The 13,555-nt window shown below is 44.9% G+C and overlaps 1 protein-coding gene across 2 annotated transcripts; it reads left to right on the top strand.

The window, feature by feature from the left end:
- Positions 1 to 807: 807 nt before the first annotated feature.
- On the top strand, positions 808 to 13,546 carry LOC115665143 (protein ROS1A). 2 transcript variants are annotated; one of them, XM_056303696.1, is made up of 21 exons: positions 808 to 968; positions 1,404 to 1,500; positions 1,592 to 2,165; positions 3,091 to 4,743; positions 4,843 to 5,241; positions 5,912 to 6,002; positions 6,092 to 7,478; positions 7,558 to 7,637; positions 7,870 to 7,954; positions 8,029 to 8,120; positions 8,196 to 8,264; positions 8,355 to 8,391; positions 8,511 to 8,593; positions 8,980 to 9,423; positions 9,783 to 9,819; positions 9,897 to 9,954; positions 10,103 to 10,242; positions 10,335 to 10,400; positions 10,478 to 10,592; positions 10,666 to 10,704; positions 13,013 to 13,546. In XM_056303696.1, exons 3-21 carry the CDS (start codon positions 1,607 to 1,609, stop codon positions 13,132 to 13,134), a joined length of 5,556 nt encoding a protein of 1,851 aa, XP_056159671.1. In that variant the 5' UTR covers positions 808 to 968; positions 1,404 to 1,500; positions 1,592 to 1,606; the 3' UTR covers positions 13,135 to 13,546. The 2 variants fall into 2 exon arrangements, with proteins under 2 accessions (XP_056159671.1, XP_056159670.1); XM_056303695.1 differs by lacking the exon at positions 808 to 968 and having other exon boundaries at positions 1,209 to 1,500.
- Positions 13,547 to 13,555: the final 9 nt, after the last annotated feature.

The raw sequence follows: 13,555 nt of genomic DNA, 5'->3' as shown, positions 1-13,555 counted from the left end.
GACCAAACTGACATGGACTAGCCCGGTCAATCTTCGCTATATGCTTCAAATTACAAGATCATGAACGCAACCTCACTCTCTCCCGCGGTAAATTGGCCAAAAGGGGGAATATTCATCTTGTGGACGGTCTTCTCCTACTACCCTTATTTAATTAATTTAAGCAAAATCGTCCTCCTCCTCCTCCTCCGCCGTCGTCGTCGTTCATCGATTCGACCATCGGTCATTATTCAACCTAATTTTCAATCGAGAAAAACAAACACGCTTATCATTCCATCCGACGTGTCTCTCGGGTGAACTTTTCATCAGAGTCCATCCCAAATCACACAAAAAAAAAACAGCGCTCCGCCGCAAAAGCGGGCAAGCAACAATTTCACTAATCCGGCATCAAAAAGGTCAGGCCCCCAAGGGAGGGGAGGGCGGGTTGACCGGTCGTGGGCGAACGGGAGCAATTAATAACGGAGGGGGAGGGAGGAGGGGAGGGAGGGACAAGTGTCAGGCGGGAGAGGACAAGTGTTGAGCTCGGGAGGCCAACGTGGTCGAAGCAGCGGGGAGACGCGAGGGACGCGAGCCACCCCTCTCCCCTCACGGGGGGCCAAGCCCCCCATCTCCCTAATCTAATTCCATAATTACACCCGCTAATTACCGCGAAATTATTTAATCCCAATTGCGTAAATACTGATTAACGCGAGTTCCTTCCTTAACCCCCCCTTTATTTTATTTTTTTTATTTTTATACTTTTTTGGTTGGACGGGGGGGAAAAAGAAGGAAGGAAGGAAGGGGAGTTATCGCTTTAAAGAGCCCCACCTAATAAAATAACAGCTTCTTTTCTTTCCTGGGTTCGGTTTCTTCTCCTCCTCCTGCTTCCGCTTCCGCTGCTGCTGCTGCTGCCGCCTCCTTCTTGTTGGTCGTGCGAGGGACGCTTCGCTTCTCTTCCACTCCGAGCGCTCCCGATCTCCTGCATTTACTGAGTCTTTTCCCAGTAAGTCGTGATTTTTTCCCCTCTTCTTTTTCCCACAAAAAAGAAAGAAATTTTCGTTTTTTTTTTGGGGGGGTAATTCTTTGTTTTTTTTTTTGGGGGGGGGGTATGGGAGGGGGGTCACGAGTAAAATGTAGCAACAGTAGAGGATAAAGTGGCATTTTCTGAGGAGCGGGGGGTTGGAGAAATACGTGGGGGATTTTTCTGTTTCTCCTCACCTACTCGAAATTAGAGAGAGAGAGAGAGACAGAGAGACAGAGACAGAGAGAGAGAGGGGGGAGGCTTCTTCTTCTTCTTCTTCTTCAAGCTGCAAAAATCTCAGCTCCCATGGCGCTCTCTCGCCCCCCTCCCTTCTTCGCCGGTTGCTGCTCCCGGCGGCGTTGTTCTTCGCCGGAATCGTTGACGTCCCATTTCGTTTCCTCTTGAGATTTTTCTTCAGGGGGCTCTTTTTGATCTCGAGGAGGTTGGTTCTGGAGCTGCTAACCCTTTGACCGTGAGAAGCAGATCAGCTCCCCTTTTGCTCGGTTCGTGATCTTGCTCCTTACCCCCTTCATGGGCCTCTGTGAATTCTGCAGCTTAGTTGCTCTGTTCCCGAGAAGCTGAATTTGACTGCAGAAATTTTGAGACGGCATGGAAGACGCGGGCGGCGGCGGCGACAAGGAGGTCCGAGCTCAGAGCTCGTGGATCCCGGCGACCCCGGGGAAGCCCATTTTGCCCCGGCCGGGGCCAATCTGCTCGGAGGCGCGAGGAACCGAGGCGAACGGCGGGGACTCGTCGGAATCGGACGAATTCCCACCCGGGTTCGCCCCGATTTGGCGGGCTGACGGGGTCGCTCCGTCCGGCAATCCGGGTCGCGGCGGCGGCGCGGAGATGATGAAGGGAGGCCTCGAGGATCTGGCGGCCGCCGGCTTCTTCGGCCAGGACGAGACCGCCAGGATGTGGCCGAATCTTTCGGTCTCGGCTGGTGTCGGGGTGGAGAGCGGTCACTTCCGGGGCCTGTTGGCTCTGGTAGACGCTGCGGCCATGGGAGGGCCGCCGGATGAACACCCGAAGAGTTCTTTCATCTCCTTCTCCGATCCGCACAGAGACGGTCGGTGGCCGTCTCCGAGCCCGGCGGACCGCAGGGTCGCCGAGCCCGATCCTCCGCACCGTCCATGGGTCGATGGAAATCACTGGCCAAGTTATCCGGGTGAGTTCGGACTGATCTTCTTTGGGACTTGCGTCCGCATCTTTTTCTAACTACCTTAAACTGACACGACATGACACGTCGTCATAACTTCATATATATTTCAGTGTAACCGAGAAAGCCCGTCGAATCATGTGGATCCACGTCGGCGCCCGGATCCACATGCATTAGTGCACGTGGATCCTTAGCCCGTCGAGATTTTTTTTTATATATATATTTTTTTATGATCAATCGAAATTTGACTTGATCGGTCAACACCACGTCATCACTTGACCAAGTGAGTCATGGTCAAATATTCGATAACGCGAAACTTTTTAGAATTTTACATAATTTTTAGGTATTCGATATTAAATATCATGAGGGCCCACCAAGACAGGGTCCCCCAGACTCAAAGCCATTATCAATTAAAAAAGTATATAATAATTAATTGAAATTTAACTTTTCCGTTGTTTAACAATTACCTTAATATCACGTCATCCTATGGCTAATCCCACTAAAATGCTATAACTGAGCCATGCTTAACTTTTGGGTCCTTTCTGATACACCTATAACCACGCCATACTTCTTAACGTCCAATTTATTCTTGTTGCACCAGTTCATGGTACAGTGAAAAACACTTTCAAGCTAAAATATGAGTGACAAGAGCTGATGCAAAGAAACTGTTGAGTGAGTGGTTCTTCTTGACCGAGTACAAGGATGTCGGATTTGAGAAAGTAGAGATAAGTAGTTAGCACGGCGATGAATAATAGAACGCGAAAATATGAGTCGTGCAGTACTGAAGACATATCACAACTACAATCTAATTCTTTACTGCTCGCATTTTCAGAACCTAAACCAAGATTTGACTACATGCGCTTGAATATTAGTCTGATTGCATCATCTGCATTGGCTGCTCAATCTGAAACTAATGCAACGGCGTGTCGTGCAGACAAGCTTGCGAATGCTCAGCTACGCGCATATGACCTGAACTTGCCACCCTCGATGGCCGAAGATGCAATGTCGAAAGGCATTCTTCATTTCGCGCCAATTACCCCAGAAAAGGCTGTTGGAGCAGAGAAGAAAATTGCTTCTCAAGTGCCCAACATATGCACATATGAAAGGCGGAGGCTTGAGCGTAACATCATGGAGGTGGACAGAGATGCCACCAAGACTTTCGCACCCGAGATCAGTCAACAAGATAAAGAGCTCAAAGAGTCTGGAATGGGGTCACCGTCTAATGTTGTTTCCACATTGATGGAGAATCACGACCCTGAGAAGGGAGACGCCCAGATGATAGGCTTGAACAAAACTCCGCAACAGAAGACGAGAAGGAAAAAACACAGGCCGAAGGTGGTGAAAGAGGGAAAGCCGAAAAGGGCTCCGAGGTCAACAGCTCCAAAGCCCGCTGATGGGGGGAAGACCAGGGTTAAGAGAAAATATGTGAGGAGAAAAGGAGTTGAGAAACCACAAGCTTTACCCACGGAAGGGGCTGAGGACTCCTCCATTGATCTAAAAGTACGCCAACCGCCCAAAAAATCCTGCAGGAGGGCCTTGAACTTTGACAACGAAGAACAGCCGATGGAAAAGACACTTCATGCATCAGCGTCCATTTCAGATTCACCAGCACAGGATTTCCAACAAACTAGGAGAGTTCAGCCGAACCTAGCCGAGCAGCTTGCCCAAGAATTTGAGGTCTTTCTGGAAAACAGAAACAAAAGCGAACTTGACTGCAGCACAGACCCAACGAAGAAATGCTACATTTCGACACCAGAACAGGGCATCATGGGAGAGATGAGTTTTGTCCAAAATAACCATAATCCAGAACGCTCGGATGCTGGTTATACAAGGAAGATCCTTGACAAAAAAGGCCAATTGAACACTAACAATGGATGTGAAACCATTGCACAAGTTATCCCGAGAGCCAATCCTGAAGCATGGGGAAAAGGTCAGGAGGCTCCCTACGGCAGCAAGAGCACGACTTTGTTGGTCGAGGAATACGAAGCACAATGTAAGCAAAAATTAGATACTTGTGAACTTGCAAAGTTCGGCAGCACAAATTTTCTCGGAGCCCAATACAATAGCTTACAAGCATACATGACAACGTCTTGGGTCCACTTTCCAGTCATACATAAGAGGAAGAGAACAGAGAAGGTGCAGCAAAATACGGGGACAACCCACGCTTCTGCAGCTAAAGTTACTGACTGGAACAGTCCACCCCAACCTAATTCCTTCTATCCAGCTACAACTCGAGAGTTTGGAGCAGAACTCGACAATAGGCACCACACTGTCGGATGTCTCCTGGAATTTAATCAAAGAAACAAGACGACCAAAAAGAGATCCAGGGCTCCAACTCGGGTACGAGATTTTGCCTCATTAATCAGACTCCTACCAGATGATTCCCACAGACAAGCAGAATATGGCTTCTCACAGAAACCGCACTCTTGCATAGAAGCCCTGCTTGAGGAGATACAATCGACACTGTCAAGAAAGAAACGGACTAAGAAGAGACTTTCTCTGGTTACTTCGGCCTATGGTGGTGCATTGCAGCTGCATGGACCACTTGTCATGCACAATAACCAAAGCACTTTAAACAGATCATCAGGTACCTAAGCAAAAAGTGACCGGTCCTTTGGGTTGGTTGGTCCAATCATGTTTGAGAGAACCTAATCTATAGACTAATTGAATTCTTGTTTTATTGCAGGGGCTCAAACAGAGTTATTGTGGAGACAGATGACCTCTTTAGATGCGATCATCAAACAATTTGAGAACCTAGATATCAACAGAGAGACCGATGGAATTCAAAATGCATTAGCATCTTATGAAATGACGAATCATGAGCACAATGCACTTGTTCTCTATAAGAGGGGCGGAACTGTCGTGCCTTTCGACAATTCATTTGGTCCACCGAAGAAACGACGCCCACGACCAAAAGTTGACCTTGATGAAGAAACCAGCCGAGTGTGGAAGCTTCTTTTGGAAAATATAAATAGTGAAGGTATTGATGGAACAGATGAAGAGAAGGCAAGATGGTGGGAGGAAGAACGGAGAGTCTTCCGAGGGCGTGCAGACTCATTTATTGCACGTATGCATCTTGTTCAAGGTATGTCATCTATATTCCAAGGCTCCATGCGACTCCCAAAATCAATTTGCCCGTTGGGTGGATTATGATCTAGTCTACGGTACTACCAAATTAAGATAGCTGATTAAGTTGTTCCTCATCACAGCCCAACTAATCTATTTCCCCGACTGCCTTTTCAGAGAGAGACAGAGAGCACTATTCACGTTAGAGCACAAAGAGAACTTAATCCTCCTGGATCCCCTCATTGCGTGTAGACCTAAGCCATGTCATTAACATGTACAAGGTCTATGACTTGCTAAACTTCAAAAGCGCCAAGAAATATCTCCAATGACCTTTCAGATTAACTGATAACAATACCTTACCAAACCCTTTGCTTAATGACTAAGTGGGATAATTTGAGAGGTTATCAGAGAAATCACAAAACCTTTTATAAAGCTGTTAAAGCACGAGTGCTGACTGTAGAAATCACAGTTACCTGTCAAGGAATAGAAGCGGTGCAGCAATACCCATGGTTAAAAGGTTCCCCTTAAAGCAATTTTAACAATTATTCACTAAGGCCATACAAAATTCAAAGTGCTGATACCAAAACATGTCATTCAAGAACTTCACCGCACTTATGTGACATGTCTCAGCCATTACTTATCGACTTCACCAACTGCTTAAAGAAGATAACCATGATGCATTTCTGCAGGTGATAGACGTTTTTCTCCATGGAAAGGATCAGTGGTTGATTCAGTTGTGGGAGTTTTTCTAACTCAAAATGTATCAGACCATCTGTCTAGGTAAATTGGCATTTCTGATACAATATACTAGAGATCTTCCTACCTTTCACTGAAAAGGATTCTCTCTTCCCATTATCTTGCTTTTGCAGTTCGGCATTCATGTCACTGGCATCTCGTTTTCCCCAAAAACGAATCCCCGAAATGTGCTCTGATGAAGGAATTGCAATAATTATCGATGAACCAGACACAGACATCTTGGAGATGGAGTACCCCTCGAGTGAAAAAGGTCCCAATGAAACAGCGTGTGGCCAGAGCTCGATCACTGACAATGAATATGAGAAGAATGAAATAAAAGAGGTTGTCAACAGCAATAATTCTGTCGGAGTTAAAGCTTGTTGCATTAGCTTAGCAGATGAGCCAAAATGCCAGATGTCAAATTCAAGTACAAGTGTTTCAGAGAAGTTATCTCCTTTCATTGAAGATACTTCAACTGCTGCAATAACCCAAATAGATGAGGGTCATATCAAAGGAGATGGGAAAGCAGAAAGTTCATCTCCAAATTCGGTAATATCATCTCAAAGTTCTGTGGACTCACCGCCAGCTCAGGCTGCTGAAAGGACAGGATCTAGTTCAGATGTTTTGATAAATACTTTTTCCAAAACTGACAGCTTGGATGGTTTACAGTCATTTATGCAGCTATTGGATATGGCTGGCTCAAATGTTCCACCAGAGGTTTCTGTTCGTGAAATTGAAGATGCGTCAGTAAACGAGAATATGGAGAACGTAATAAACAAATCCAGTGAGAAGGAGGATGGTGAGGAAACGCTGCAAGCAGACACTTCATGTAGAATATCTACCTCAGGTTTCACCAGCTGTCTGGCATTTTCAGAAGTTGAATGCCCAAAAAATTTCATACAAGAAACCAACTCTGGTGGGAGTTTCAAGAATGAGAATGAGCAAATTATCAGGGATGAAGCAGCAATAAGTTTCGCTATAACAGACAGTAAGATGACAGAGATTTGTGAAGAAACGCGTGAGCATTCAATTAAGAATAATCAACCATGCAACAGCTGTCTAGGAGGTGAAATCTCTGAAAACAGGCCTGCTATGGACCGTGAGATAGTACCCGAAGCAGCGTGTCAAGGGGAAACCAGTAAAATACAGACAGATGTGTACTTCTCAGAATTTTCAGGGGAAAAAGAAAGCACTGGCACAAGGGACATTTCAAAATGCGCTGATCATGAATCTGCAGATACACACCCTTCTAAGCATGGTCTTTCACTAACTGACAAGTCAAACAAGACTAATAAAACAAATTCAAAAGGAAAGAGTCGAGGTGCTGGTAAGGAGAAAAAAGAAGATTTTGACTGGGATAGCTTAAGAAGACAGGCAGAATCCAATGGAAGGAAAAGAGTAAGAACGCCAAACACAATGGACTCTGTGGACTGGGAAGCTGTCAGATGTGCAGATGTCAATGAAATTGCTGATGCCATCAAGGAGCGAGGAATGAATAACGTACTTGCAGGAAGAATCAAGGTACTGCACAACCCATTAGTGAAATTACCATTAGTTACATGGAGGCTTAATATAATATCATGAGCCTGGCAATGTGCAGGATTTCCTCAATCGGCTTGCAAGAGAACACGGAAGCATTGATCTAGAATGGCTCAGGGATGTTCCACCCGACAAAGCAAAGTATGGTCTAAAACACTTCTGATTTCATTTGCACATTATGGAAAAATGCATTCGTTGACAAGTGTCTTTCTATCGAAGTCAAATGCTGATATTTTTCCTCTCAAAAGTGAGTTTCATGTGTGTTGCCCAATAATTGCTATTATAGAGTATTCTGAGATAAGGCATTGTCAGTTCTCCAGTCAGTATATAGATGAAACTGTCCTCAATCCTCACGTCAGGCTGGATTTTGTAGAGAATATCTGCTGAGCATGAGAGGCTTGGGGTTGAAGAGCGTCGAGTGTGTGCGGCTTTTAACGCTCCACCACCTTGCTTTTCCAGTAAGTTGAAGGCATAACCAGATACATCGTCACTGTTTTGACAGATAATGTCAGCTAGCTGCCATTGTGAACAGGTAGACACAAATGTTGGACGTATAGCTGTAAGGCTTGGATGGGTACCACTTCAACCATTGCCCGAGTCACTTCAATTGCATCTTTTGGAACTGTAAGTATCATCCAGCCACTTATTAACTGATTCAACAAACCTGCAGTGAACGTACTAATCTTTGGGTTTGTACAGCTATCCTGTCTTAGAATCTATTCAACAATATCTATGGCCAAGATTGTGCAAGCTCGATCAGAGAACTTTGTAAGGATGCTATTTTCTAATTTGGTGCACAGTACCTACTCTAGATTGAATTTTCGACAATCAGTTAAGTAACAAAATCTTTGCATGCAGGTATGAGCTGCATTACCAGATGATAACATTTGGAAAGGTATGATATTATTCAGTTCCAGAGGTTTTTTTCCCCCCTTTTTGGTCACTACAGATAAAGTATTCACTTACAGTACTCGCGGCAGTTGAGAGTGATCAGCAGATGTGAATTTAATGCAGGTCTTCTGCACAAAAAGCAAACCAAATTGCAATGCCTGCCCTATGAGAGGAGAATGCAGACACTTTGCAAGTGCTTTTGCGAGGTATCGACCTCTCCAACAATTATGTTCCTGTCCTGAGTGAACACAACCACATTGAAGTTCCACACAAACAGGACCACTACTTCCAAAACAACTGAGTTTTTTATGCATAAAAATTAAAGCTGAAGAGTATCGCCTAGGCAAACAGTACCAGCAATATATGTACCTGCTTAGTTCGTCTGTAAGGAAGATACCAGATCTAGAAAATGGAACTTGAACTTTCCACATCCAATTCTAATTAGATGACGACCAATTATCGTTTTCCTTTCATTGTGATAGCGATACTTCAATAGCAATAGGTAGTGTGAATATCATTATCAAAGTACCGCAAATACTACCAGACAAGAGCACATGTTTTTCCATATATTCAGCACTCATATCTTGTGCAGTGCAAGGCTTGCTCTACCCGGGCCAGAGGAAAAGAGCATAGTGAATGCAATGGTAAGAAACATAGCCAGCCAAAACATTGGCGAGACATTGCCTCTGTCTTTACCACTGGCGAAGGAGAACTTAGAAGAACAGCAACTAGAAGCAAGACCTGGAGCAAGTAACTGTCAACCTATTATAGAGGAACCTGCAACCCCAGAACCAGACTGCACTCAGATAGCAGAAAATGACATGGAGGATATGTTTTCAGATGATTTCAACGAAATTCCTACAATCAAACTTAACATGGAAGAGTTCACTCAGAATTTACAGAAGTACATGCAGCACAACATGGACCTTCAAGAAGATGACATGTCAAAAGCTTTAGTTGCTTTAACCCCCGAAGCTGCCTCCATTCCTGTGCCTAAACTTAAAAATGTGAGCCGGCTACGGACGGAGCACCTAGTGTAAGTCCAACCTTCTTGACCACTCAAGTTACTCACGTATGATTCTCATTCTTTGAATTTCATAATACTTTTCCAGGTGGCGAGACATTTTAGCAGACAATGAATACTTGCATTTTCTATTTCTGCCCTATAATCCTTCCAATTTAATTCAAATTATTTCAAATAATTGTCAGATATTCTATTTCATGAGACCTAGACCAGCCAAGGACACCGAACAATAAGAGAAACCAAGAGTTTGATGAGGATAGCCTTAGAATCAAATGAAAGAAATGTCTCAATTTATCATTACATCTAGTAAAATGTGCATAGGAGTCGAATGGTTCTGCGCAATCTTATAGTTTTTGTTTACTATCTTGCAGGTATGAAATACCAGAGGGACACCCTCTTATGAATGGGGTCAGTTAACATTGCATCTTCTTGGAACTATGACAATGTACATTCACTTTGTGTTAATGCCATTTTCCCATATGCAGCTGGACAAGCTAGAAGCGGATGATCCGTCCAAATACCTCCTCGCAATATGGACACCAGGTGAGTAAAGAACATAAACAAGCTTAAAGAGTGCAAGTTCATGACATTGGTGGCTGTTTGCAGTGATATCAACAATGAAAATGGAAAATTTTGGGCCAAGTTGACTCCAGTGTATTTCTATGGGTGTTTGAAATGGTTTCATAATCAGGTGAAACGGCTTCTTCTGTTCAACCACCTGAGCATAGGTGCAATTCCCAAGAATTTGGCACACTTTGCAACGAAATAACTTGTGTCTCGTGTAACAGTATAAGAGAAGCAAATTCGCAGACTGTTCGTGGGACATTTCTGGTTAGAATATCCATAATCTCAATATCTATCCTGTACATAGCAGTATCTCAAGTAATAAAATCCATCTGATTGGAGTACACATGATTAAGCAGATTCCATGCCGTACAGCAATGAGGGGGAGTTTTCCGCTAAATGGCACATATTTTCAAGTTAACGAGGTTGATTATGCTCTGATTGTCTACAAGTTTGAATACCCTCCCTTAAGATCATGCTAACAGTGACTGCTATAATGCAGGTATTTGCTGACCATGAGACGAGTATAAATCCTATAGATGTTCCTAGGAGTTTGTTGTGGAAACTTCAAAGGAGGACTGTGTACTTTGGAACTTCTATACCAACAATATTCAAGGGTAAAGAATGAAAAACAATTGCTGAGTACCACGATGTCTTAATGGCTTCTAAAAGCTAATTTTTGTGTTATAGGTTTGTCAACAGAAGGCATTCAACAATGCTTCTGGAGAGGTATGTAAACGACCACTTCTCTTTTTAACAATTATTGCGCTAAAAATTAAATTTAAACTTTTTTCCTTTTCTTCACGATTAACTGTTTTCTCAGATTTTTAATGAATATGCAGAACTCTCAAACTAGCAAGAAAAACGTATGCCTATTTTTACTTCAATTTAAAAGGCATCTGAAATCAGTAGACAAAAGAAGTCATTTTTACGTACGGCAATTAGCAGCAGGACCCACAAGACTCTGAATAGCCTCTGACTAATGAAGCCAAAGCATAACTAGCTATGGTTTCCGACGGCTAGCTCATAATATTTTCTATTTCTACTATAATAGGTGAAAGGCGACAATATGCATCATCATCTCTATAGTCTCTAATTAAAAGAATTATTCGATCATTATCATAGATGAGTCTACATCCACACCGTAAATTATGACTTCGAGTGATTGGAAGACCTGATCCTAATTAGGGTTAGGACTGCCATCCACTAAGGCTCCGTTCGTTTGGCGGAAAATATTCTCCCGGAAAATATTTTTCGGGTTTTCCGGTGTTCGGGGGGCGGAAAACGTTTTCCGTGGGAAAATATTTTCCTTCCCCCCCTCACAAAATAGCCTAAGTCTACGGAAAATGACTTCCGCTTCTTCAAAAGCGGAAATCATTTTCCGGAGCTTCTTCTTCTTCTTCTTCACTAAGGTCGCCGGCCGTCGCCGCGGGTCGCCGGCCTCCACCGCCGCCACCGGTCGCCGCCGAAGCCGCCGCCGCGCCGGTCGGCTGGCACCGCCGCCGGACGTCGGACGTTGGCCGTCGGTCGCCGGCCGCCCGCCGCCGCCGCCGTCGGACGTTAAGCCGTCGGTCGCCAACCGCCGCCGCTCGCCGCCTCCGGTAGCCGGCCGCGCCGCTGCGCCTCCTGCTCCGCCCTCGCCATCCGCCGCCGCCGCTGCCTGCTGCCCGCCGCTGCCTGCGCCGCCGCCCTGCTGCTGCTGCCGCCGCCGCCGCCGCCGGTCCCTGCGTGTGGTTGCCGCCGCGCCGGAGCCGCCGCCCTTCTGCCGGCCGCGAAAAATATTTTCCGAAACTTTTTCATATCGCCCCGCCGCCGCCGGACGCCGGACGTTGGCCGTCGGTGCGCCGGCCGCGCCGCCGCCGCCGAACGCCGGACGTTGGCCGCCGCCGTCTGCCGCCGCCGCCCGGTCCCCACCGCCGCCACCGCCGGCCGCCGCCGCGGTCGCCGCCGCTGCGATCGCCGCCGGGTCCGCGGCGAAAAATATTTTCCGAAACTTTTTCATATTGATCGCCGAACACCTGGAAAATTATGTTCCGGGAAAACATTTTCCAGGAAAATGACTTCCGGAAAAATATTTTCCAAAAGGAGAATATTTTCCGCCAAACGAACGGAGCCTAAACTTCCAATTCCCCACTCACCCTACATCTCCATTTTTGCACTCATATCTACTTGTGCCTCCATTATAGGATACCTTCACTTAGTAAGCTGCCTTGGAACTTATTCCCAGCTTCAATATTTTAGATGCTTTAAGACATCCAATAAACAACTCATGGCAACTCCTAAGAAAAAAATGTCATCATTGTCTATATAACAGTTAGTACATGTGACAACTCGAGTTCTCATCCTTTCAAATCATGCATTGCCTGTGAAATGGAGTCATATACACGATCAACTGGCCCATTTGAGATTAGCAGTATCTTCACCAAGGCCTTCCTGAAGCCTTCTGAAGGATTCGTGAAACATTCAGTCTGTCAAAACCTTTCTAATTCCTTTTATTTCCAAGTGTCTCTCTTCCAGAGAATCTAGGTCTACATAGGTTTAGTATCTATTTAATGTTTCTTACGTAGCCAATAAAGGACATACAAGAAGAAAGTCAACATTGAGACATGATGCAATGCAGAGTCACGATAATATCCAGTAGTAGGGCTGACAAAGTGATCACCTCTATAAGTGGAAAAAGTTGAGAATAACATGAGCTGAATCAACTCGGGAATGTCAAGCATGTCCGGCAATGAATACCTCTTTAAAACTGGATATATCAAGAATGACATGAGCTCTCATGTCCTCAAACAAATTGAATGGAGAACAAAGTTCCTCCACTCCAAAAAAAATAATGTATCCTAAGGGGTTGTAGCTGTCTAGACCAGAGATTCTTTACTTCGTAATATATCCCAAGGCTAATAGTGCATACTGACATAATACTAAGTAGGTATAGACATCTTGTTCTATTAGCATCTCCCATGCTATCATGTGCATTGGAAGAAAATGCTAAAGGAGCAATTACTCACTGTGCTGACAAGGAAGTTGCAATTTGCAGGATTTGTTTGTGTGAGGGGATTTGATAGGAAAACACGGGCACCCCGTCCATTGATGGCCAGGCTACACTTTCCGGCTAGTAAGTTACCTAAGACAAAAGGTAAGAAGGATGATGGTCAATAATGCACACTATGTTGGGTGCCGGCAAGACCAGATCAATAACCATGTTAGGCGAAGCATTTGAGGAACCATGCCTTGGATAGCAAATTCCAGGCAACTGCATGGACCATGGCCAGAAGTTCCACGAAGCAGAGATTTTAGGGATTAACAAGGTTGTTGTAGCTACTCATCTCGTGCTCGGGTTTGAGCCATTCTTTCATGTCAGTATACAACTCTGGAAGCTTTGAACTATGGAAAGATTTTTCACAGGGCTTTATGCAAAAGCGGAGAGACGGTTTAAGCTATAGAATTTCAGCAACAGTGTACAGAAGCATAAAGCTCGAGAGAGAAGCTAGCAGCTAGTACTTTCAAGAGTTGTGAGGACCATTTAGGAAGTATTGCATAATCACACATCTCTTCATACTCTTCACATGAACCCTCTTTT

This window comes from Syzygium oleosum, unplaced genomic scaffold, assembly GCF_021117445.2.
Source record: "Syzygium oleosum isolate NSW1041296 unplaced genomic scaffold, Sole_v2.1 Sole_v2.28, whole genome shotgun sequence".
Taxonomy (NCBI): Eukaryota; Viridiplantae; Streptophyta; class Magnoliopsida; order Myrtales; family Myrtaceae; genus Syzygium; species Syzygium oleosum.
The sequence above is the reverse complement of the archived record's forward strand: the minus strand, read 5'-3'. Positions and strand labels throughout refer to the sequence as shown.

What these genes read in the sequence shown, in the direction of transcription:
- LOC115665143 (XM_056303696.1), top strand. Translation starts at nt 1,607, where the DNA reads ATGGAAGACGCGGGCGGCGGCGGCGACAAGGAGGTCCGAGCTCAGAGC. An exon ending in CCTCGCAATATGGACACCAG is followed by an intron (nt 9,955 to 10,102) that starts GTGAGTAAAGAA and finishes TTTCATAATCAG; the next exon opens with GTGAAACGGCTTCTTCTGTT. An exon ending in CATATTTTCAAGTTAACGAG is followed by an intron (nt 10,401 to 10,477) that starts GTTGATTATGCT and finishes GCTATAATGCAG; the next exon opens with GTATTTGCTGACCATGAGAC.